Genomic DNA, 26,920 nt, shown 5'->3' on the forward strand with positions numbered 1-26,920 from the left:
CCAGAAGGAATTGCTAGGCTGCCAGGAGGAACCGCCATAGGGCTCCCTTGTTATTGTGCTAACTATGTGGGGCAACAAGAGGGACTGCCACTCTTTTCTGCGAGTACCTTGATGTGCTGGTCTGTTGCCTAATTCTGCTTGGTGACCCCAGTTGTCCTCCAGGGAGGAGGTAGTGCTGCCCTCCCTGATTTGTCTTCGGCATGGGGTGCGCGCTGCAGCCTCTCTCAGTACTGGTGTTTTGTACCACCCTGGTGCTTCTGCTTTATGCCTGCCTTCCTGCAGGAAAATCAGTGCATGAAGGGCACTGACCCGTCACTTGTGTACAGCATGTAAAGGGTGCTTTTGCTTCTCCCAACAGTGGAAGCAGCGTTGCACTGCCCGAGTCCTGGGAGGGACGGGAAGGGAGAGCTGAGGAAAAAGAAGCGCTTTCCCTGTCTGTGCTTGTGACTGCTGTGCGGTGGGGTGGGGTCTTGTGGTCCGGGGGAGATGCACTGGAAGGAAGCACATGGCAAGCTGGGCACTTCGGAGCCTCAGCTGAACACGTGGGAAGCTCAGAATTGTCCCCAGGTGAGGAGTGGCTGGGGAGAGTGGCACAGGTGTCCAGCTGGACCCCTAAAGGAACCGGAGCCGTGCGGACTTTAATCAGCCACCGTTCCACACCCCCCAAAGGCCGTGGCCGTGCCCCTTGCTTGAGATAGCCCCAGCCAGATTCCTGGAGGGCTGGACTACAAGCCTCGCTTCCGCCTCAATTCCATGTCAGGTGCAGGGCTCAGTGGGGCTTGATTGGTAGGCCGCCAAAGCTGTGCTGGCCTGCGGCTGCACTGCTGACCCATTGCAGGAGAGCCCGAACAGGGTCTCCCGCTTGATTCTTCTATTGTTGGCAGCACTCACAGCATGCAGGTGGCCCGATAACTGTCACTGCCTGGTTGCGGTAGCTGCGCCACACGTGCAAGGGCAGCTGCCTTTCAATGGGCGCTAGGCGTGGGACTCTTCTGAGGGTTCTTCATCCCATTTCAGCAACAGGGGTGGCCTCCTCTTTGTGTCTGCACCTACTTAGGGGCCATGTGTTGCGCTCGAGGACGGGACGAGACCTCAGCAGAGACCCCCGATTCCTGGATGCAGTGGAGTACCCAGGAATTACAGCATTCCCTGGTGTAGGCGGGCAGGTGGCCCACAAGCCTACATGGGAGAAACAAGGTTACAGTGTAATCTATAGGAGCGCCGGTGCGCTCTTAGTGTGGTTTAGTATTGTGCCCCACTAACTGTTTCATATTCCTGCCTGACGTAATGTATTGTTTATGGCTTACAGTATCAGGATACGGAGTGTTACTCCAGGAAGTTGCCTTTATGTGCACAGTGATGATGTTTTTGTGATGTGTGCAATCTCCAAGCATTTACTGAATTACACTGCCCTGTAATATTATGGCTAGTGCCTAGTGGCACAGTAATTTATGTGTTTGAGAAGTTGGCTTGGTATATGGTGTACACTTATGTAAGTGGGCACCTTGCACCAATCCAGACAACCCTTATGGTGATTTTAGTGGTCTTAGACAACCTTAGAAAGAACTCTAAGTAGTAGCTGTGGAGAGCAGCCTTCAGGCTTAGTCCTGAAGGAGTGTAAAGCAGCTTTTCTTTACCAGAACATAATCTTATAGGTATAGATTAAGTGACAAAGAACCACACAGTGTATTTATAAAAACATATGTATTTATTATAAGACACTCCTAAAACAGACAGATATTTCCTAGCTGGAGATAGATACACAATGCACACAATACTTTTCAATAGAAACAGCTAAGTAGCAAGTAATACACCGTGGTCACCAAGGGGAGACCAAACCATATACTAGAATAGTGGTATGCAAACCACGACTCGAGTTAAGACTATACCCAAAAGACGTAGAAGTGCCGGGGACCCAAGGAACCACCCAAGGTAAGTAACCAGGAGCCCCACTGAGGCCGTGTGCAGAGTGGAAACATGACCGCTGGATCAATGCAAGTTAATGGGTGAGTTGCGGTTGCAATTTTAAAGAAGAAGGACCCATCCCAGTGGACCCTGAAGACACCCCATGGAAGACAGAAGGTTGGAGAGCCACCCCACCCGTGGATACCCTAAGAACCAGGATACCTACACCAGGGAAGCCGGGTGCATAGGTGTGAAGTGGCATCGGAAACCGCTGTTGAACCCAATGGAGGACTTCAGGAAGATGCCACTGCTGGATAAGGTGAAAATGTCTGGTGGAACCCAAAGGTGGATTCAGGAAGAGAAGTACCTGCAAGCAGAGGGGACATAGTCTATGTCACTCAGGAGTGACCAGGAGGCACGGAAGTCGAATAACCACGATGTTGAGTTTTGCGGGGAAGCTGACGATGACCTTTAAACTGCAGCTGTGCGTATCATGTGACACTGGGGACGACCAGGAGCCGGATACGTGCTGTCCCACGTTGGATGTTGAGAGTTGAGGGGCATCGGTGTCCGTCAGAGGCACCAACAACCTTGGCAACTGCAACCAACGTGGAAGTCGAAGAAGGTACAATGTTGGGACCAGCAAAGTCCAGGAGACTCACCAACAATAGGCGAGGCAGGGCAGGCCTCGAGCAATCAAGGGAGCCCAAAAGAATTCAAAGATGACCCTCAAAAAGACCCACAGGCCAGAGGCACTGGAGTCGCAAGAGGACCTCGGGCAGCTCACCAAAGATGGAGGCCCACGGTGCAAGTGATGCGGTGAGGACGCAGATCTTGCTCACTGGAGATGCTTGAGGTTAGGGCTACCTGGAGCCCGAAGTACTTGGTGGAAAGAAGCCAACAAGCCTTTGTAACTGCAAGTCGACACGGTGCACAGGGGTTCGGTTCCTGCGGCTCCAACGAGGGATACTGGCATCAAATAGGTGAGAGGACAGGGCAGGCCTCGAGGGATGTGAAGAACAACCACCTGTGTTGCTGAGCCTTTCGGAGTCCGTGGGAGCCCAGGATCAGCAGACCGGTTGGCTTAGTTGCGGTGTCTGCAGATGCATGGGAGTGACTCCTTCACTTCAAGGGAAATTCCGTCAGGTGTCTTGGATACCCACAGTCCTTGAAAGCCGTAGCAGTAGACGAGCAGGGCGGCGAGATCAGGACCAGCAGGAGTCTTCCCAGTTGCAGCCTTGATGCCCAGAGCGAAGTCCAGAGTGCCCAGATGGTTGAAGAAGGGGTGTCTGAAATTAATCTTGTCCCACAACGAATCTAGGGACCCACCCTCAAGTAAGTCCTCAAGTACCCTAAGGAAAGGGTTGGGATGATTCAGGGTTCCCTCTCAGGGGTGGGTACTCCCATGAGCCTGACCCTCTCCATCCACTTAATGAGAACTGTAGCACGGACACGCTGCTGGTGTGCCGAAGGCACACCTAAGGCAAGCCTGTCTGTGCCCGTCCGCGCTCTGGGCGCACTCAGCACCAACCCCCCTGTCGGTTTTGCTCCCAAGGACAGCATCTCTGCATCTCAGCACTGCAATGACCAGAAATATAGTAAGGACGAGCTTCTTTCTCTTGATAATGAAGCGCATCTCTGTACAGGCCCCATTCTATCCCCTGGTGATAAACAACATATTTTCTTAGACTTAATTGCTTTAAGATAAAATCACTCTGCCACTCTGGGGACAGTACCCAAAAAAGAAGGGCAGGAACGATAAAATGCACTTTGATAAATGCCCACTCACTCATTAAACACGCAATGGAAATGGTCGACTCTCTAGACAGCTCTAATATTGATAGAGTGTTTATAACTGAGACCTGGGCTGATGCTGCCTCTGGGCCAGATCTCGTCACTGACACCCTCTGGCTATTCGTTAATTAGGCTGTATCATATTGCGAACAGAAGCGGAGGCCTAGCAATTATCTATAATGTCAGATTTAAAATCAGATTTGACCTCCTTCCCCACCCTGGTTACGAAGCCCTGATCTTCAAAATTGGCCTTACAAATCACTACTCCTTTGATAGGGCCTTGATTTATAGACCCCGGCCCTAGAAATATCTTTCTAGATATGGATAAGTCCCCTTGGGACATTAAAGACAACTCCTCTGACTTTACCATTCATGGTGATTTCAACTTTCACCTGGAGAATAAGGAGGATTCGGATACCCAGGATCTTATAGCCTCCTTCTCGCTTTTAGGTTTATCACAACTAATTTGCGGTCCTACACATTCTGGTGGCCACACCCTGGATGCCATTTTCTCAGATTGTCCTCTCATTCAGGTTTACCCTTCCTTACCCCTAACCTGGTCAGATCATATGGCAGTGATGTTCCAACTGAACCCAGCGTGTCACGTCCAAGGCCCCGACCGCTGCCCCTTTCATGGCCCCTGCAGCAGAGGTCGACCGCTGGAAACGGGCCGCCGTGCTGTTCCGCGAGATGCGGGACATTTGGAAGACTACCGCGGGAGCCAGGCAACTACCGCTCCCAGCGGCCTATGCTTCCGACGACGCACGCGCACCGGAAGTGACGCGGCGTGAGGTCCGGGCGGCTTCGTAAGCCGGAGCCGGAGAAGAAACGCTCGCAGATTATTTTGGAGCGCAGGCGAGAACCTTGTTGGTGAATCCAAAGGCAGTGATTCTAGGGTGCGGTAAGGGTGCCGGTGACACCGCCAAGACTCATTTCCTCACGCTAGCGCTTCCTTCGCTAGCGGTCTCTTGTGACTCTATGCTTTAGCTGCCATTCGTGTGGTTCTTGTGGATTGAGTATTTCATTACCAATAATATGCGTGGTGCACACGTAAATGCGTGACATTACCAGGTGGTATGATAATAATATCGCGCTATGGATCCTTGATACAAAACTGTTTCTGCCTTATAAAGTCGTTACCAATACAAAGCCAAATGCTAAACATGATGCCAAATAATTATGTGTGATAAGTGTGTGTGTTTGTCTCGTCTTCTAGCCGGGGTTTGTAGAGTGGTCGCTAGGCTGCAGCATAAAACCTTCTTCCCCAGTGAAGTCTACACACACACCCTTTCGGGTGGGTAACTGTGTTACGTCTTTGCAGAGTGTATATTCTCATGTGGTGTGGACTAGTGTTTATGTGTTGTTTGTTTACCAACAGTTCTGCAAATTGAGTATTGTGTACCGAATTTACACACCCCCACGCTAAAGAAGACTAGGTGGCCCAGAAGAGGCTTTGACATATATTAATCGCCCTTCTTCTGGTACTGCCAGATTTGGTTCTTTTCTTTTACAGGTAGACCTAGTTGTTTAAGGTAGAATAACTAGTGGGGGCATTAAGTATGGCCTGTAATGCATTGTGTTAACAAACAGTGTTTTTCTTTACAGATCTCCCTCCCCGCTGTTCCCTTCCTTTCATTCCCCCGATTGACCCCCTTAAGCTTCCGTACCGTTACGGCAACTCGGAATTGAGGTTGTCAATAGGTGTACCCCATTGAGCAACAAACCGATCCGGAGAGGCCTCCGCGGGACCTGACACAGCGGCCACATTTCAGAAGAGCCCAGGAGCCTGCCTAGCTTTAGCTATTGACCGTGGCAATTTATTTTGGAAGGTCCACTTGCGAGGGCCTTGACTGAATCTATCACACCAGTAGCTCCCAACCTGGATCTAGCAACGGAGGAGTATCATCAATGGATTAGTGATTCCATTCACAGTCTAGCTCTGGTCAAACAAGGAAACAATAAGAACGGTTCCATCTGAAGCGTGGTTCAATGAAGAGCTTAGACTGAGCAAACAATCATGCAGAAGGTTAGAGAGAAAATGGAGGTTGAATTATTGCTTGGCTGATAAAGACTCTTATAAGGCAGAACTATTACAATATAAACAAGCATTGGCATAGCCAATAGGTCTCGCCTTTGGGACCTTATAAGTGTTTTGCCATGCAACAGTTGCATAACTAAATACTTATAAGGTCCCAAAAGCGAGACCTATTGGCAATGCCAAGCGGCCATGCGGCCGCGAAAGTGATCGCGATCAAACATCAAAGAGGTCGCGAAAGTGAAATTAATCGCGGTAAAGCGCGGCGCGCGCGCCCGCGCACATGCACTGTGGCTCTAGGCTGGCCTGGTAGCACTTTTTGGAGCCCTCTCAATAAGTCTCGCCAGACCAGCGCATGTGCTGGGTCAGGCGAAACCTAAAAACTTCCGACCAAAACTATATCCATTTTCTTTACAAACAAGATTAACTTGGCCCTGAATACTCCTAAGGAGCTATTCACTACAGTTGTTAAGCTTAGCAACCCAAGACCAGCCAATAATCTTAATGCGGATTCCTCGTTCTGCAATAAACCTGCTACCTTTAAGAATAAGGTAAAAGTGATTTTTAATGCCTTAACCTCAGTCTTCAGCTTCAAGGGGTTATGCAAGAATGGCAACACACAAGTAGCAGCGTGCAATGACCCTAAAATAGGTGAGGCTAGTAAGAAAGCCATCATTTCGAAGACTTACCCACCAGCTCCCTCCCAATCCAATAATTCCAATCTTTTGGCATTCACTCCCATTACAATAGATCAAGTAATCAGCTTGGTCTGGCAAATTAAGACAGGTTCACCTCTCGACCCATGTCCACCTAGAGTTCTGCAGCTAGATTCAGTCATAGTTCCTGGACATATTTTGAGGATTTTTAACAAAATGCTCCTGTCCGCTTATTTCCCTAAAAGCTGGAAAGTTGCATAAATTCAGCCTCTTTTAAAAAAACTAATCTGGAAGCCGATATCACCAATAATTACAGGCCAATTTTACGACTTCCCTTCCTGGTCAAACTAATGGAGAAAGCTATAAACACCGAGCTCTCTCTCTATTTCCAGGATCATAATCTACTGGATTCTTCTCAGTTTGGCTTTAGAAGTCATCATAGCACTAAGACAGCCTTGATCACCACCGCGGAATATGTCAGAACAACCTTAGATAGAGGAGGGAACCGTGCCCTAATCTTGTTTGAACTTTGGGCAGCGTTCGAAACTGTTAGCCATCAACTCCTTATCAATCGGTTGTCCGAGATTGGAGTTAGAGGTACTGCTCTTAAGCTCCTCCGCTCATTTCTGACTGACAGAACACAGTATGTGGAATGTAACCGTCACAGATCTGCATCTTTCACCCTTCCCTGTGATGTTTTACAGGGGTCATAACTGAGCCAGACTCTTTTTAATCTGTACGTCACACCCCTGGCTGCACTGATCAAAGACCTTGGCTTCTCGGTTGTTTCTTATGAAGACGACACCCAAATTGTAGTGTCAGTCACAGAAAATGCTGATAACACAGCTAAATGTTTCCACAACTGTATGCTGCAGATTGGGCGTTGGATGTCTAACAACTGTTTGAAGTTGAACTCAGATAAAACTGATGTGCTGCTCTTCGGTAATCAACCATCATTTTGGTACCCCAACTGGTGGCCTCAAGAAATGGGTGTACTCCCCACTCCTGTGTCAAAGGTAAAAAAAATTGGGAGTACAGTTTGATGAAAAACTCTTTTGTAGGTCATGCCGATGCTATCACTTTTCCATGTTTCTTCACTCTTAAATATCTTAGGAAGTTTTTTCGTTTCATCACTCTGGACCTACGTAAAGTAGTGATTACTGCACTGGTCTTTTCTAAAATTGACTGCAATGGGCTCTTTCTGACTGCCCACAAGAAAGCTCTGGACAAACTACAATGAGTACGCCCGGTTGCTTTCAGAGATCCCAAAATATCAATCGGTGTGCAGGTCTCTTCCCTTACTCCACTTGCTTCCAGTTAAAAAAAAGGGTTATGTTCAAATCCCTGTGCATAGCTTTTAAGGTCCTCCATGCTGTGGGTCCAGTCTCCATTAAGCAACTCTTCCATCGTTACAACCCTGCCAGAAACTTAAGATCTGCCTCCCAGGCTAATTTGGTTGTTCCCAAGTTTAAAAGAGTTACCTGGGGAGGCAAGAGCTTCGCTGTGGCCACTGCCAAACTCTGGAATACGATGCCGCTAACACTTAAATAAATCTGTTCACATTTGGTAAAGCTTTTAACATGGCTATTTAACTATTAGCTTAGCATCCCTTTCCACTTTTCTTGTGTCCCACTGATGTCTGCTGTTTTCTTTCACTCTGGTCCACCCTTTTCTTGGAAGTCAGCACCTAGACACCTGCGTGTAGTAGTGTGCTTTAGAAATCATAATTTCATTTCGTTTCATGTCCTTTGTCCAGTTTCGAGCCAGAGCGGGAGCCAACGGCTCCCTGAACTGGTTTGAACTGGACTATGCAAGGAAGGCACCAAGTGTGCCCTTCAAGCAGACTGAGTGGTGCTAGCAAGTGCTCCCACCCAGCCCCAATACACTAAACCCTGTCTGGGAGGTGGCTACACCTCCCTATGACAGGATACCTATTGTTCTGCCTTCCCCTGCTCAAGCTTGGCTCAGCAGCAGGAGGGCAGAATCGTGTCTCTGGTCGGCAGCAGCCATATTGCGCTGTCCGGGTCTAGAAGACTGGTACCGGGAGCACTGATGGCCTCCTGGAGAACCTTTACAGTGAGTGCATGGAATCATACCTCCCACACACTTTACGGTGCGAGGGTATGATTCCAACATGTTTGACAGCAAACATGATAGGGAACGTTACAGCCAGTTTCGAGATAGTCATCGCATTGCCCCACTATATGTTATATGGCTGTCTCACTTACAACCTGGGAGAATGGACTCCATAGGCTGTAGGGGTGTCCTTCTCATGCAGAGGCACCCTCACACTTAGAACCAAGCACCCTGCCTTCAGGATTGAAAGGCCTGCTTTAGGGGTGACTTATAGGTTTTAAGTGCAGTGACTCTAGATCTAGGTAAACCTATATCTTCCATAAGTGGTGCTAGCAGCAGCTTACACAGGCTGCAATAGCAGGCCTGTAGGTACAAATTGAGTGGTCTTCCATGGGTGGCATAATACATGCTTCAGCCCATGGGGGACCCCTGGTGTACTTATGCCCTGGCTACCTTAGAACCATATACTAGGGACTGATAAGTGTACACCAGTGTCCAATCTGGGATGTACCCAAGTACTTACCATACCAATATAGGGGAGAAAGCATAGACACTGGTGTCCTGATTAGAAGGATTCCAGTCAGACGAGTCAAACAGCATTACATCAAGCAAAAAGTGGGGATAACCATAAAACCAGATCCTACTTTCCAACAATGCGATTATGGTCTAATGTGTTTCATGAACAATACAAAGGATATTATTTATAGCCTTTTGTGGAGTCTTTTTGTGTGGTGCGCAAACGCTTTACACATTGACTCTGGGATAAGCCCGACTGCTCTGCCAAGCTACCAATGGGGTGCACAGGGGATATCTTAGGTGTGTAACTCCCTTGTCCTGACTAGAGTGGTGGGTTCTGCGTAGCTTGGATGCATACCCTAGGCAACCAGAAACCCCATTTCTAACACAAAATGAAAGTGCCCTTGGCTCACTGTGAATCACAGGAAATATGCGCCCTGCAAGTCCAACACTACCATCCAGTCTCCTGGATCCATAGCAAACAGAACTTAGGCGAGCGTGAGCATTTGAATTTCTCCTTTTTCAGGAAGAGATTGAGACGGCACAGGTCTAGGATAGGATAGGATAGAATAGGATGAAGGCCTCAGTACTCCTTGGGCACCAAAGTAGCGAGAACTGCAACCACAACCTACTTCTGATACTGGCACCCTCTCAATGGCTCCCCAGAACAAGAAAGGCAGCTTCCTAATGGAGTAAGGAGAGTTGTCCCCTATCAGCCAGTCGTATGTGGGTGGCATGGGTTGTCACAAAGGGGGATGTAGTAGGCCCTTTGGACGAATTGCAAAAACCAACAAACTGATGTTATTGACATCCAGTTGAGCAAGTGATGGCATATCCTGCCCCCCACTAGATGCTCATGCTATTCAGAGGGCATAGTAAAGGTTTAGAGGTTGTGTTACCCTGGTTGGGGTGAAGGAGTGGCCCGACCTCTGACTACCTGTCGCACGTGGTCTACGGGAACTGCGTCCCTGGCCACAAAAGGCTGAGAAGCCTGTTGGCCATAGTGGCTGGGAGGATATGAACATGGCTTGAACGCTTGAAACCCCTTATGTGGGAGGAAGGCAGACTTGGTTTGAGAAGGGGCCATATACTAGCTGAATGACCTGTTCGTAGCTCTACTCTTCTTAAAGCGCTCCAGTGCTGATTCTGCCTTCTCTTCAAAAAGATGAAAGACATCATAGAGCATGTCCATAGGCAAGGCTTGGACATTCCCTGAAAAGCCAGTGGTTCTCTGTCAGGTGTGGCGCTGCACAGGCACTGATAATGAAATTACTCTACCCCCCTCCCCCTGCGAGTCAGTTGTGTCCAGTCCACATTATATGGTGAACTTTGCTGCATCTCTCCTGTCAGCAATAGCTTGGGAGAGTATGGCTCTGGTCTGCTCCCAGACCATACGCAGCACTTGTGCAACCGAATCGCAGATGGCATGGGAATATCGTCCCAAAAGGCATGCGGCGTTCACGGACCGCAGTATGAGGCTGGCAGAAGGGAACTTTCTCTTGCAAAAGGTATGGAGCCCCTAGTATTCCCTATCCAGTGAAGTGGCAGGGAACATGCCAGGGTAGACTCCAGAGATAGAGGCTTGGACCACCAAGCTCTTTGGGATGGGGTGCTAGGTAAGGAAACTGGGGTCCCTAGGAGGGGGGCAACAGCTACAGATAAATGTCCTATGCACAGGAGGCCCTATGCTGGGCTTGAATAGGTCCAAGTAGGACGTCGGTAAAGGCTTCACTGAAAGGGAGTTAAGGTTCAGAAGGGGTGACACCCAGTTAAGCACCTTTGTCAAGGTTTGTCTCGAGTACAAATGAGGGCAACTGAAGGTTCAAAACATTAGCCACCCTACACACCACTATAGGGAAAAAAGCCTTCTCCTCTGTAGCCACAGTAGGGGGAGAGACCAAGCCAGTGTCCGGTCAGGCGTCTAACTCACTGCCGTCTGCCAGTTCCTTATACCAGTTATCCTCAGTCTCATCTAAGGGAAACTGGTATCCACAAGGGTACACAGATCCCTCCCATTCGTCTTCCTGTACAGGCCTGTCAAAAGCAAAAAGCACTTACTCTGAACCAAAGGACACGGTTGCGGTTGCTACTGAAACCAGTGTTAGAGGACACACGTCCAGCTCCATGTTGTAGTCAGGAATGACAATGGGGATGGCACAGACACTGGAGCCGAGGGGCTCCGCTCCATGGGGACTGACTGGTGCCAAGGGCGAACCTGCTGACAAGAATCTAGTGAGGGCCCCTACTGAACTCATGGGGCCCGAAGGTGCTCCAGCGGGGCCGAGCCGCCCAAACATGAGGTTCATGGCCTCATAAAATTCTTTGTGCTGGGCGTAGGTCATTTTGGCTCTGGGAAAGTCAGGGAAGTGCAGAGCAGACCCCGACTCAAGCTCTGCCAAAGCGTGTGGCCTGGAGTGCCGATGATCCAGTGCCTCATCAGAAGAAAACAATGGGAGTAGCGAAGTCTAAGACCTCTTAGACTTTTTTCAACTGTGGAACTTACCCGCCGACCTCAAGTTGGATAATAATCGCCGAGTGTAGCTCCAAGAATGGTCCTGGGACCTTCCATGCGAACTTGAGCATCAAGGGTTCATCAGACTTCGAGCGACAAGGCGCTCGAGGGACCACTCCCTCATCGCCTTCGGGTGCATGCTGCGGCAGTCCTCACAGGTCTTGGAGTCGTAGTCCCACGCCAAGCGCCACAGACAAACCAAGTGAGGGTCTGTCACAGACATCTGCCTATGAAAGGCACCACATTGTGTAAACCATCTGGTTTCTTTGAGGACCATCCTGTCACACTAGAAGAGAAAATCTCTCAAAAAAGGCTTAAACAAAAGTTTTTAAAAAGCCAGCCAAAAAACAACTGAGGTCAACTCTTCTCGGATCAGCGCTATCTAGCGTGGAAAGGCAAAAGACTGACGTCAGTGCACCTTAATGCAACGCCTATAAAGGTACTGTGAACATCAGTTCAGGTGCGGACGACACAGAGTCAAATGACACCACCTACCATTACGCAGGTATACTGCTTGACAACTAAGATGAGGAATCTTCGGCTTGAAGTCTATAGTAGATATGGTGCTTTGTGTTTCAGTAAAAATATGAACAGCCATTGCTAATGAGTTCACTTGTCAATATGCGTCCTGCTCAATCTGCATCAGTGCTATTATTAGCATTCACGCCCATTATTCATCGGTGCTCCATATCCTCAAGTAACAACAAGTGAATGGGAAAGTGGGCTACTGGTATAGGGGTACCAAGTGGTGTGTGATGGCATTTACAGTGTGGGTAGGGTAGGGGGAGGCGATGTGGGTGAATGAAAGATGTGGCCAATCAGCCATGGTCAATGGGACCAAGGGAGGTTGCTAGCGACAAGAGCCTTACAGGGAGAAAAAAAATTCAATTTTTGCAGATGGTAGACACAAGACCTGTAAAATAATGAGCGACAACAAAGAACTGTCTATTTCCATATCATCTGCGCCTTTCACTTTTTTTTATTTCAGACTACCAGTTCAGGGATACTGAAGAGATAATAGTTGATCTATCCATGGGATAGCTAAGACAAGTCTTGGTCCTATGTGGTTTTCCTAGCCTGGATTTTAGTTGAGAGATTGTAAGAGTCACTAAATGTTTCACGAAGTCCTAGAATTCCTCGAGGGCCCAAAAGGTAAAATATGTTCTGACTTTGCACATACCACAGGCAACCAGGTGGCTGGTGTGTAGCCAATCGGCCTAGAGGCTGGACGAAGACAGACCTGTTGTCTATGAAGGGAATGTTTTTAACAAAAGGCATTTAGTTTTACCAAATTATAATAAAGAATACGCTCAAAACTTTTTACAAGGTCCAGGATTCCTGAAATAACCTGTGAAAATCACAGAACAATGAAGACAGTGAAATAAGACATTTCATATTCATGTGTAGCATTATTTTATTCGCTTTTAATTTACTTTTTTCTCTCGATACAAGTTGTCAGAAAATTGTATTTGCATAATGTTTAGAATAACATTTATCTGATCATTCAGTTTGACCGAGAATAAACATGAACATATATCTTACAGTGCCTCTGACCAATTATCTAAAGATGAATGAATTGACATTTGTGTTGCTCTTGCCAATGGCTGGTCCATGCCCTTTTGGAACAGGAGAAGGGGCATGTAATACACAGTAGCCATCTCCAGTGCAGTATGTAGAGAGTAAAGCGGTACAAAAGGGGGTGGTGATGGACGGAGCATCAGAACCAATCAAACACTCACACCCAGTCAACAGATCTGGGTTTGATCCATCACCGTTCTTTAGCCCACTCGGTCACCCCAGTTTAGACATGGCCATATGCAAATCAGTCTGACCCTGTGCCTCATGGGAACAGTCCAGCCCGAACTGCCAAGCCATGCCTTCCCTGGACCAGAAACAAGCTTCCTAGGACCGGTTTCTGGCATTTCAGCCGTCTTCAGCCAGGCTTGCTTGAATCCAGTGGCAAAGTGAGCAAGGGACTCACGTCTGAGCATACCCTGCCAACTTATGGCGAACAAAGCGGTAAAAAAGGGGGTGGTGATGGACGGAGCATCAGAACCAATCAAACACTCACACCCAGTCAACAGATCTGGGTTTGATCCATCACCGTTCTTTAGCCCACTCTGCCACCCCAGTTCAGACATGGCCATATGCAAATCAGTCTGACCCTGTGCCTCATGGGAACAGTCCAGCCCGAACTGCCAAGCCATGCCTTCCCTGGACCGGAAACAAGCTTCCTAGGACTGGTTACAGATCTGTTGACTGGGTGTGAGTGTTTGATTGGTTCTGATGCTCCGTCCATCACCACCCCCTTTTGTACCGGTATGTAGAAAGTAAGCCTCTCCGATTAACAGGGGGGTCTACATTCCACAGGCCACTCCCGGAGTGAATATTAATAGATAAGTCAGTGATTTGTATGGAAAGCACAGGGGGTGCATAGAAATAAAAGACTATTTTCCATACAGAGTCTCGTTCCTTTTGAAAGATATCTTGCAAATGAATCATGGGAACATCAAGACTCTGATGCAATCAGTCCATAGTCGATGACCCAATCTAGGCATCTACCTCTGAAATCACCGGCAATGCTAACAGCACAATTTAATGAGCTGTGCTCAACGAAGATTTACGGTGGGCACAGTTACCAATCAAATGTGAAATGCACTGTACAGTCCATCTACGACTAAAGCATAGTTTTTTTTAACTAGCAGGTGTGCATAATCTTTGGAAGAGTTAATTATGCTCGACAACTGCTTTGGCTAGGACAACTTAACGTCGGATTTGATTTTAAGAGGCATACTTGTGGGTGTGCATAGGTTTGTGTGTACCTCTTTGACATGTTCTTTTAGTCAAGTTGCTCTCTCGTTAATTATCAATATTTAGTAGTATTTATGAAATGTGGCCCAGATTAAGGGATCACAAGGAGGCCACTTTACCACTACCACTGCATAAATGATAAAAACAAGCTCCATCTTCCTAAGGGCATAGTTCACAGTGATACATTAGCACTGCCCCCAGAGACAATCAAAGACAAGTGATAATAACCCTGTTCTGTTAATAATACAAATCGGGCAAGAGAAGACACGCCTAGCTATATTAAAAAGTCCCTATTTTTACACATTACCATAGTGTACAGTGGCTGGTTGAAATAATGTTAATGATAGCAATAAGACGAGAAAAGACCAACTTAGCTAATTACAATTTAAAACACCCTATTTTTTTCAGATTACCACACTGTACAGTGGCTGGTTAAAATAATTACCTAAAAAAGGGGTTTCTCACACATTTCAGTGGCGCGACCACATATTCTTTAAATAGCCATGATTCGACAGTGCAGTCACCCTACTTCCACCATTTTTAACATCACATGGAGTGATACCGCTAACAATTGAATCAGACCCACAAGATGACCAACACAGCAGACTTCGGATGAGCCCTCTAAAGCTCCTCCGACCTTCATTCAATGCATATCGTTATTTTGGGTCACTCACATGTATATGTTCTACTGATGTACTAGAAAGCGATGTGATTGCAAATGGAAATAGATCTTTTTAGTTTAAGATGTTACACAAACGTGAGCACTCGAATTCGTGGAGAACTACATAACTTTGTACCCTTCAGCTATTAGCCAGAAAACCTTTCTATGGCTACTTTTAGTAGCCAGAGAAAACAGAAAAGTATTATGGCAAACACCGTTCAAATGCTGATGTACACTACTGCTTAAATGATCAATAATAGTACGAAACAGCATTTTTGCAGGATCCAAATCTCTTTTTCAAGGTAAGAAAGTCTGCTTCTTTAGGTCTGTCGGCTTGCATCAAGCACCTTTAAAGTGTTGCCTCTGAAATTACATTTACAACATGGGTGGGCTTGGAAGTCTCAGTGGAAGGGCTGTAGAAAGTGTTGGTCAGATTCTCTTTCTGCTCTCGCAGAAACGGAGGGATAGAAGAGGCTTTAATGTGCAGAATCCTGGTGTCCATCACTTCGCAGTCAATCTGCATCATCACTTCATAATCCTGTCCGTTAATCACGTTTTCTGTAAAAACACAAACATATGGATTCGGTTATCTGACCTGGTATATAATTCATTGAATGGATTTGCAAATGTAACGACCCTTTGCCATTAAGCCTCTTGCGTGACTTTGAACCGTTGTTATTAACCATGATGTCAATACTATTTCAGGTTTGATGGATGAATTTTACATACATCCCTTAAATGGACGGACGCATGCACACACACACAAACACACACTGGTCTACTATCCCAACCTTTTTTGTAGAGGCTGAATCGGAGGTAACATTTAGGCTTATTTTTATGATATCCTTTGCAGAGCTGATGATAAACTCTAATCAAAAGCAGGCCTGGGCGAAGTTTGCGTAGTTTTGCTTTGCGGAACTCCGCAAAGTGACTAAAAAACGCCGCGGATTTCCGCATGTGGCAGAGTGCAATGTGAACTGACGTTCAAGCTGATCTTCCTGCCGCTCGGGTAGAAATTATACCCCTCTGCACTACGGGGAACGGAGTTTTCTTCTTTCCGTGAGCTCCACTGAGCGCGAAGTGCAAAAAACTCAGCAAAACTCCGCAAACAGAACAGACTTCACTGCACAGGCCTAATCAAAAGCACATTTAAAGACGATCATTCCAAAAAATACAGGCATTTGCTCATTGCTGTCATGAAGAAAGATTAAAATACACCAGTTCATCATAGGACAGATCAACAGATCCAACAGCGAAGAAGGGCTACAATTTGTTTGAAATAGCATACTGCTGGCAGTGACAGTTGTGAAAAAATAAGTATCCGCCACATGATCAATCAAACCAAATCAATCAATCAGGTGTTTGTTAAGCGCGACTACTCACCCGTAAGGGTCTCAAGGCGCTGGGGGGGGGGGGGGGAGGGGTGGGGGTCGCAGGTTCCAGTCCATCAAGGAGGTGGTCAGTCGAAGAGCCACGTTTTGAGGTTTCTTGCAAAGATGGGGAGCAATGTTATCTGTCAGAGATGGAGCGGAAGGTCGTTCCAGGCTCTAGCCACGCAGAAGGAGAAGGAGTGGCCTCCCGATCTGGTCTTTCTGCTGCGGGGGACCACGGCATAGGAGAGCTGGGCTGATCGTAGGGTCCTTTGGGGTGCGTGGAATTTGAGTCGGCTGTTCAGGTATGCTGGTCCGGTGTCATAGAGGGCCTTGTGAGCGTGGGTTAGCATCTTGAAGGTGACTCTAGCTTTGATGGGGAGCCAGTGGAGTGTGCGCAGGTGCTGGGAGATGTGGCAGTTTCTTGGGAGGTTGAGGACCAGTCTTGCGGTGGCGTTTTGGATGTTCTGTAGCTTGCGGGTGAGGTTTTTGTTTATTCCGGAATAGAGTGCGTGGCCGTAGTCGAGCCTGCTGGTGACCAGGGCGTGAATGACGGTCTTTCTGTGTTCGAGGGGGATCCATTTGAAGGTCTTGCGTAGGAGACGGAGGGTGTGGAAGCAGGACGACGAGACGGTGTTAATCTGGCGGTCCATTTTGAGCTCTGAGTCCAGGATAATTCCCAGGTTGCGTGCGTGGTCCGTGGGGATGGGCGGGTTTCCGAGGGCAGGGGGCCACCAGGTGTCGTTCCAGTCGTCGGGGTTTGGGCCCATGATGAGTACTTCCGTTTTGTTGGTGTTTAGTTGTAGGCAGCTGATTTTCATCCATTTGGGGACGGCTTCCATGCCCTCTCGAAAGTTGTGTCTGGTGGTGTTGGGTTCGTTGGATAGGGAGAGGATGAGTTGGGCGTCATCTGCTTATGACACAATGTTGAGTCCGTAGGGTTCTGACGATGGGGGTGAGCGGAGCCATGTAGACGTTGAAGAGCGTAGGGCTGAGGGAGGACCCCTGGGGGACTCCGCAGGTGGTAGGTGTAGGATCTGAGAGGAAAGGGGGGAGTCTGACCCACTGCGTTCTGCCGGAGAGGAAGAAGCACATCCAGTCGAGGGCCTTGTCTTGGATCCCTGCGTCATGGAGTCTGCGTATTAGGGTGCGGTGAGAGACTGTGTCGAACGCCGCTGAGAGGTCGAGGAGGATGAGGGCTGCTGCTTTTCCTTTATCCAGTAAGGTACGGATGTCGCCTGTTGCGGCGAGGAGGGCGTTTTCCGTACTGTGGTTTTTTCTGAAGCCCGATTGGGAAGAGTCGAGGATGTTGTGCTCTTCGATGAATGTGGCGAGTTGGCTATTGATGGCTTTCTCGATGACTTTCGCTGGGAAAGGGAGAGGGAGATGGGTCTGTAGTTTTTGAGGTTGGTGGGTTCCGCCGAGGGTTTCTTCAGGAGGGGGTTGATCTCAGCATGTTTCCAGTCGTCAGGGAATGAGGCAGTTGCCAGGGAGCGGTTCATGGTGTGGCAGAGCATGGGTGCGATGGTGTTGGTGGCTCTGTTGAAAATGTGGTGGGGGCAGGGGTCCGTAGGGGCCCCGGAGTGGATTGACTTCATCGTCTTCAGTGGTGAGGGCTGTCCAGTTGTCGAGGGTGGTTGGTGAGGGTTCAGTGTGTTGGTTGTCTTCGTCGAAGTTGTCGTAATCAAATTGCAATTTAACATTCTAAACCTAATACATAATTTTGGCATGTATGACAAATTAAATTGGTTATTCCGGTTACAACAAAAAGATAGTAATATATTTCAACGACATTAAAAAAATTGCTCTCACTTCTATTTTAAGGGTGTGTATTATACTCTTTATTGGGATTTTTCCTACATTTAACTAGGTTTTTTTACACGTGCATTGAGTGTACTGTACTTCGTTCTAGTCATCATGCATTCAAGCTCAAGGCTTCTAAACAAGTCAAAGAACAGAAGGCAGGGCATTCTTTTTGCTCGCACAAACCCGAAAACTAGCAACTAAATGCTTAAAATTTCAGTTACTACCCATTTTCAAACCCAGAACGTTGAACTATTGAGCATCACATAATGGAAAATCAAAGGAATGGATGGTGGAGCTGGAATTCTCTTCATGATCTTAATTCCAGGTACAATTTTTGCATCTATTTCCAGAGTTTGCTTTCGTTCTTTATAACGGCCAGTACAAGGACTTTTTTTGTGTGCTAAATCTACTATCCTTTGACAAGGTACAGGGGCAACCTTTAACGGTCTCTTTGAACAAGCTGCTACCAGCCTGCAGTTGGCTGTCATGATTTACCCCAGGGTAAGACAAGCCCAAGTCTTTTGTGTTTTCAAGTTAAACCTACAACACTATGGGCCTCATTACGAGTGACTCGTAAAATTTTGACCTATGCGTAAACTCCTGTGTACACATGGGTTGGAATTACGAGTTGGTAGGTATTTAACGCATCCGATAATTATCGGATGTGTTAAATACCCTAACTTTTGTTAAATTTCAGCAGGTCAAACCTGCCAAAATTTAACAAGGGAAAACCTATGGTATTTACCATAATGAACAAGTTACTTACCTTCGGTAACGATATATCTGTAAGAAACATTAGTAGGGATAGATTCCTTACCTTAGAATTACCTCTAGAGGGCGTGGCTTGCGAAGCCAAGATGGTGGACGCACTTTAAGAGTGCTCCGGGACCCCTCCGCCATCCGCCCGATATCCGTACCTGAATCGAGCCATCCAGCGGAGTAGTTTGCTGTCCACGCTGCGGACCAGCCCTGCCTGCATCCCGGGGACTTCCGAGCCTTCACTGAGCCGTCCCGCTGCCGACGTTCGGGGCATCGCGCCGCGCTCGCAAAATGGCGGCATCCCTGCGGTGACCGCGGCGCTGGATGCCCCTGCGGTGCCCTCCCTGGATCCGAGTGCTGCTGTGGTGGGGAGTGCACCCTGACTGCGTGTCCGGCGGTGAAGCGGCTGCCGGCCCGACGGACCCTTTCCATCGCCGCCTGGTGTTTCCTGGTCGCTGCTGGCGGAGACGGACCTGCGGGGGAGGAGCCTCGGCGGCCCGGCTCTGGCTTGCGGCTGAGGCAGTATCGGCTGCCATACCGGGTGGCGCGGGGGCGAGTGTGAAGCCGCGCTCCGACTCTGGCAGGTCAGCGGAGGACTCCGGGGCTGCAGTTCCGGTGCCTGAGGAGCGGATTGCTCGCTCGCAAAATGGCGGGCCTTCGCGGCGCTGGGAGCTCCTGAATGTGCTGCTGTGGTGAGGGGCACACCTTGGCCACGTGTTTTGCGGGGAGGTGGCGGCTGGCCTGACGGGCTTTTCCCCTCGCCGCCTGGTGCTTTGTGGTCGTGGATGGTGGGACTGGCCCTGTGACGGAGCAGCCTCGGCAGCCTGGTTCTGGATCGCGACCGGAGGCCCTCCCAGCGGCGCTGCAGCGGACCCGGCTGCCGTACCAGACAGCGTGGGCACGAGAGAGAGAGGTCGCACTCCCACTTTGGCAGGGAGACCGGAGGAAGATTCCGGGGCCGCAGATCCGGTGCCTGTTGAGTGGGTGAGCCCTAACGGGGGTTTGGGGCGGCTCTTGGCGGCTGCATGCTGTGCCCACGGGACTCCTGAGCCCTGCAGAGACCCCGAGAGACCCCGAGACAACGCTGATCCGCGCCTGAGTGAGCGGCCCTGGATTCCTTCTCTGTGGGGGCCGAGGGCAGCCCCGGACAACGTGTAGCAGCAGGTACTGACGTCGGCGCCTGGGCAGCAATAAAAGGGACCCTTATTTCCTCCCCCCTCTCTGGGGGGGGCTCAGTTGCAGATCGCGGCGGGGAGCGCCGCCGGTGGGTGCCCGGGAGGCCGCAGTGGGGGTCTTAATTGGACACGGGCCCTGTGCCTGAGATACCGGTGGGCCTAGACCACGCCGGGTCACCTTTACGCGGGGCTGCGGCGCCCCCGGTGGTCTCTTGGCCCGTCGCAGCGGGAGGAGGGCATCGCTCCTGCCCCTCGAATCCGCACCAGCTGGCTGTTGGGACACTGGGACGGCGAGCCACACAGCGCCTGGGCACCGGCGCACGAGCCCCGAGGGCAGTCATGGGCAAGGAGAGGGGTGCCAAGTCGGCGGCCGCGCCCCACCAGACCAAGATTGATCGCTTCACGACCTCCGACCCCCCGGGTGTTGGGGGGGAGGCGGCGCCGACCCCCGGCACGGACCTTGCCGCCATTCTGCAGGCCATCACCGCCTCCCGCACGTCCTTGGAGGGGATGGTCGGGGAGGTGAAGGTGGACGTGGCGCTCCTTCGACAAGATCTCCGCAATGCCACGGCCCGCATCACCGAGACGGAGTCCCGCATTTCGACCGCGGAGGACGACATCCGGCAGCTCCAGGATCAGGTCCGGGAGCTCACGACCCATTCCAAGGAACTGCACCGGCGGGCGGAGGATGCCGAAAACCGGGCCCGCCGCAACAACCTCCGTCTGGTGGGCTTTCCGGAGGGGGTCGAATCTGGCCGCACCGACGACTTTCTAGAGAAGTGGTTTAAGTCCTGGATGCCGGCGGCCAGCTTGTCCTCCTGGTTTGTAGTGGAGAGAGCGCACCGGTCGTTGGCCGCCAAACCTCCGGTGGGGGCCCCACCGCGCCCCTTCATCCTGCGGATCCTCAATTTCAGAGACAGACGCTATTCTGAAGGAGGCGCGAGGGCAGTCTCCCCTGTCCTTCAATAACCACACCATCATGGTTTTCCCTGACTACACCCGGGAGGTTCAAGAGCAACGCCGCTCATACCTGGAGGTGAAACATAAGATGCGCTCCTTGGGTCTTCGATACCAACTTCAATTCCCGGCCCGCCTCCGCGTGGTCTATCAGGATAAGACCCTGTTTTTCGACACTCCCCGGGCGGCCTGGACTTGGCTCACTGAGGAGCGACCCCTGCGCCAATCCGGGCGGGTGTCCCCGGCTCGGAGGCCTTCGGACCTAGATACAACCAGACCCCCTCGCCCACGCCGCAGAAGACACACACAGTCCCGGCGGCCCCGGGGGGGGGGTTGGCAGCTGGGCCTCGCTCCACGAGCATGTCGGGCAGGAGGCCGAGGGACTCGTCGGCCTCATCCGGGACATCCTCTCGGGCGGCTGGGGGCCCCCGGAGCTGGTCGCCGCGCCCGCCGGACCCATCCCTGACCCCCCTCATCGCGCCTGTGGACCTGTCTGATCTCTCCCGCAGCCCGACCATTTGACTCTGAGTGGTCTTCTGTCTTGGCGGCAGCTCTGGCGGCCCGGCCCCGCGGCTGAGGCCTCCACCAATGTCCTGGACTTAGCGGATCTCCGCTCATGGATGGTAGTTCAGGCCGGAACTCTTGCATCCGTACTTCTGGAGGGGTCCACCACGCTCTTGACACCCGAGCGGTTCGCTTGGGGCTTTTTGTAATTGTTGTTGGAGTTCGGGCGACAGATGCTTCAGTTCTCGAAGTGTAGGGTGGGGGGTTGGGGGGTGGGTTTTGTTGGATGTTTTGTTGGATGCTCCTCCTAGGGAGGGTGGTCCTCTTCGTTTGTGTCTGGTTTTTCCTGGGTGCGCCACATCGCTGCTTCCTGCGCACGTTACTGCACGACTCCGCGCTTGCTCACATACACGGCCTGCTGCTGCCCGCTCCCGTCTTGGCGCCCCTAGGCTTCCTCCCGTGGGCGTCATTGCAGCGCTCCGCGCTGGCTTACACACACGGTCTGCTGCCACCCGCTCCCAGCCTGGCACCCCCGGCCCCCCATTGCCTGTCCCCTGCTTTCCCCATGGGTCCTGGTCCCTGCGCGCCGGTGCGGCATGATGTCCTCCGGGCTCCCCTGGGGTGGCTCCGACCCTGCGGCGTCCCAGTGCCCCCGTTGTATCTATGGCTGACGTAGCCCCCAGGGCGCAGCTGCGTATCCTGTCCTGGAATGTGAACGGCCTGCTGGATAGGCTTAAGCGCACGGCGGTCCTTAAGTATGCTCAGCGCGTTGGGGCCGACGTCCTCCTCCTTCAGGAGACCCATCTCCTTGGGGAAAAATGCCCTTTCTTGGCGCGTTACGGGTACGATCGGGTGTGGCACTCGGGGTTTTCCCGTGGTTCCCGTGGGGTGGTGGTCCTGCTGCGTAGTTCCTTCCCCTTCATCCTCCAGAGGGTGGCCCGTGCGCCCCATGGCATCGGGATTGCTATTTGTGGTACACTGGAGGGGCGCCCAGTCAGCTTCCTCTCGCTCTATGTGCCCCCCTCGGGATTGTCGCAGGCTTTATCCCACGCTGCCTCGTTGCTGGACTCTCTCCCCGTGGGCGCTACCGTCCTTGGGGGCGACTTTAACGCGGTCCTGGCCCCACGGCTGGACTCGTCGGGACCGATTTCGGATTCCCGCGCCGCGCGGGCGAGACAGCTGGCGGGATGGGCGGAGGCCCAGGGCCTGTGCGACGCCTGGAGGCTCTGGCATCCTTACGATCGTCAATACACCCACACTTCAGCCGCTCACCACTCTCATGCCCGTATTGACGTGATTTTTGTCCCTCCCGCCGAGTGCGGAAGCGTCCAGGATGCCCGCATCCTTCCCAGGGGCATTTCAGATCACTCACCAGTCCTCCTGAGTCTGGGCCCCCCGCCCCACGCGGCCAGGCCGGTGTGGCGGTTCAGCGCCTGGTTCCTCCAGGATAAGACACTGCGCGAGGCGGTTGGCACTGAGCTTACTCATTATTACGGTGCCAATGAGGGCTCCGTTTCGTCGGCGGGCACCCTTTGGGAGGCTTGCAAGGCAACCATCAGGGGGGGCGGCCAAGGCACATGTGGTGCGGCATCGCCAGACACAGCTGCGGCAGCTCACGGCTTGCGAAGCCCGGGCGCTGCGGCTGGAGCAGTCGCTTTCCGAGCATGACGACCCGGCGGTGGACCGTCAGTTGCGGCTCCTTCGTCAGGAGATTTGTCAGCGGTCCCTCGAGGCGGCCAAGCTTCTTTGGCAGTCCTCGGTAGCGAGGGTGTATGGCTGGGGGGACAAGAACGGTGCACTGTTGCACCGCCTGGCCACTTACCCCAGGGCGTCGCGCATCATTCCGGCGATCACCGACTCGTCGGGGGTGCTCCAGTCTTCCTCCGTGGGGATGGCAACGGCATTTGCCCAGTTCTACTCTCAGCTCTACCGAGAGCGTGCGCCGGACCTTTCTCTGGACACCCTGCTTGCGCCCGGGACCGCCTGCCTGGCCCGGCTTCGGCCGGACGAAATGGAGAGCCTGGAGGCCCCCATCTCCGTTGAAGAAATCGGGGAAGCAATCGGGCGTATGTCAGCGGGGAAGACTCCAGGCCCGGATGGCTTTCCGCAGGAATTCTTTGCGGCCTATAGGGACACGCTGGTCCCGCGGCTGAAAGCTCACTATGCGGAGGCGCTTGAGAGGGGTTCCTTCCCCCCCCGGAGTCTGACCTGGCCACGATTGTGGTTTTGCCCAAATCCACGCCGCCGTCCACCGATAGAGCTGCATACCGCCCAATTTCGCTCATCAACACCGATGTGAAGCTCTATGCGGCGGTCTTGGCCCAGCGGCTTAGGCCTCTGTTGTCTACCTTGGTCCACCCGGATCAATGTGGCTTCATGCCCGCTCGGGGTACGCGCCACTGTCTGCGCCGTCTCCACGTGGCCTTGGCCCACCGCCATCGTCTGACCCCGTACCTCGCTCTACTCCTCGTCGACTTCGAAAAGGCTTTCGATTCGGTGGGGTGGGCCTACCTCTTCGACGTCCTGTCCCGCATGGGCTTTGGCCCTCGGTTCGTGGGGATGGTGCGAGTCCTCTATGCCCGGTTAATGGGGCGTTGTCGCGGCCCTTTCGGATCGGCCGGGGAACGAGGCAGGGTTGCCCACTGTCGCCCCTTCTCTTCGCTCTGGCGATGGAACCTCTGGCCGCCCTGATTAGATCTGACCCCCTCCTTCGGGGGTGGGAATGGCCTGGCCTGGAACCCGACAAAATCGCCCTCTATGCGGATGATGTCCTATTGTACCTTGGGGACCCAGCGCGCTCCGGACCGCGCGCACTATCCATTCTGAGCCGTTTCGGCCGGGCATCGGGTCTCTCCCTCAACCCGCGAAAGTCGATCCTGGTTCCGCTGCACCCCTCCAGGGAATGCTTTGACTGGCAGGAGACCATCCCTCTGCGCCGCCTATCATTTCAGTACCTGGGCATCTGGGTCTCCCTCCTCCCGGAGCTGAGCTGGGCGCTCAATGTCGCCCCCCTGGTCAAGAGGGCCAGGGTCGACCTGGAGCGATGGAAACAGCTGCCCCTTAACCCGCTAGGGAGGATCGCCCTCTACAAAATGATGATCCTTCCCCGGTTTCTGTACGTATTGCAAAACACCCCCCACTCCTTTCCGCGACCGTGGTTCCGTGAACTGGACGGGATGGCGACGAGATTTCTCTGGGGCGAGGGGCGGCGGCGGCTGGCTCTGTCGACGTGCCGCATACCCACCTTTGACGGGGGCCTGGGCATGTCCGATCTTTACCTCTACTACATGGCCACCCGCCTCCTGGTCATTCACGACTGGTTTGGAGGGGGTTGGTCCGACCCGGCCTACAGGGTTGAACTTAACGGCTTGGGTTTTGCCGATATCCAAGATCGCCTGTACGGCGCCCCCATCCCTGCTTCTTGCCCGGACATCACCAGGGCTGTATTCCTGTCCTGGCGTGCGGCGCTCCGCCTCACCCGATGGACGGGACTGTTGACCTGGGTCACCCCCCTGTGGCACGGGACGTGGTTGCGGGACGTCACGAAGCTGGAAGGCTTCAAATCATGGGACCTCATCGGCATTTCCCAACTGGGGGACGTCTGGCGGGGAGGGCGGATGTGTTCCTTTTCAGAGCTGCAGGCGCGTTTTTCCCTTCACTCCTCTCAATTTTATAGGTACCTCCAGCTGCGCCACGCCATACGCACCTACACCCCACTGGACGTCAGGCTGCCAGACCACAGCCCCCCGGAGGCTCAGGTCCTGCTGGGCAACCTGGGGAGGGGGGGCATTTCCAGGATTTACCGTTCCCTTGTCAATTGCACCCCTACATCCCTTGCGGGTCTTAGGGAGCGCTGGGAGGGGTGGGTGGGTCCCCTGGATGAGGCCGACTGGCGGGACGCCCTTATGGCCCCCCGCTTGGTGACGGCCTCCGCTAAACTACGACTCATCCAAATTTATTATCTCCATGCGGCATACCTCACACCGGCTCGTCTTCACCGTGCGGGCCTCTCCGGGGACGCGGCCTGCCCCCGCTGTGGTTCCGAGCCGGCAGACTTCCTGCACATGGTGTGGTCCTGCCCGGCCCTGGAGGGGTTCTGGAGAGGCATTGAAACCGAGCTTACGGAGGTCCTGGGGTGGGAGGTGCCACATGACCCCCGACACTCGCTGCTGGGCATCACAGATGGCTTAGATGGCACACGTTCAGAACAGCTGTTTCTCATGACGGCCTTGATGGTGGCCAAGCGCGACATTGCAGCGGCATGGAAGCAGCCGTTGCCGCCAAGTGTGGCTAAATGGGGAGCTGGGGTGGACTGGTGCGCGGCGCAGGAGCGGACTCTCTATCGGGCACGCGGATGCCCCAAGAAATACCGGAGAGTTTGGGGGAAATGGCTAGGCAATATACTTTAGTAGGGTGGTTCGGGGGGTGGGGGGGGGCTTCTGGGGGCAGGGTGGAGCGGGGGGTGTTTCCTAATGTATTGCTGTGTGGAACTGCTTCGGAATACCAGACTGTTTCTGTTGTTGTACCGTGTAAAACAATAAAAACTTGTTTATCAAAAAAGAATTACCTCTAGGTGTCAGACTGGATCCGGAAAGTTTGTGTCAGCAGTACCCCTGCGCGTCAGAAGGTGGGGTCGTGCGGCTCTGCGTCCGTCGTTGGCCTCGTGGTCGCCGCGATGAAGTCGCGGAAGCTACTTAGATGCCGCCCTCGCGCGCTGACATCAGTTCCGTACACGACTTTCCACACCAGGAATGCAGAGCCATGCAAGATACGGACCACTGGTGCCTTGAAACTAGGGCCCTGAAAGGGATGCCCTTAACCCTAGAAATCCATTCGCAGAACGGGGAGGATGGGTGGGGCGGTAAGGAATCTATCTCTACTAATGCTTCTTACAGATATATCGTTACCGAAGGTAAGTAACTTGTTCATCTGAAAGAAACACGTAGTGATAGATTCCTTACCTTAGAATAGATACCCCAGCAATACTAACCCCAGTGGTGGGTCTGCGAACCAAGATCACACCAGGAAGTCACGGAGAAGAGAACTGCCAAAGAAGCCGTCTCTCCGAACTTGGCTGTCCAGGCAATAATGCTTAGTAAAAGTGTGCAGCGAGGCCCACGTAGCTGCCTGACAGATGTCTTGCAGGGGGAAACCATGTCCCAATGCTGTAGTGGCTACCGTTGCCCGGGTGCATGGGAGCGCAGCCCCACCGGAGGCTCATTTTTAGCCAAAGAATAACAGGCTTTGATACACAAGACAACACATCGGGAAATGGTCCGCTTGTGCACGGCCCTACCTTTATTGCCGTGTACGTGGCCAACAAAGAGCTGGTCATCCACCCAGAACTACTGTGTGCAGTTCAGGTAAAATGAGAGCGCAAGTT

The 26,920-nt window shown here is 52.1% G+C and overlaps 1 protein-coding gene across 2 annotated transcripts in view; it reads right to left on the bottom strand.

Moving 5' to 3' along the window:
• Positions 1 to 13,561: 13,561 nt before the first annotated feature.
• The window catches only part of ATF6 (activating transcription factor 6), a 740,128-nt gene continuing 726,769 nt past the window's right edge, over positions 13,562 to 26,920 (bottom strand). For both annotated transcript variants that reach the window (XM_085654834.1, XM_085654835.1), the window contains one exon: positions 13,562 to 15,524. In XM_085654834.1, the coding sequence (XP_085510960.1) occupies positions 15,316 to 15,524 (209 nt within the window). In that variant the 3' untranslated portion in view covers positions 13,562 to 15,315. The remainder of the gene's footprint in view (positions 15,525 to 26,920) is intronic.

Source organism: Triturus cristatus, chromosome 4_1, assembly GCF_964204655.1.
Source record: "Triturus cristatus chromosome 4_1, aTriCri1.1, whole genome shotgun sequence".
Taxonomy (NCBI): Eukaryota; Metazoa; Chordata; class Amphibia; order Caudata; family Salamandridae; genus Triturus; species Triturus cristatus.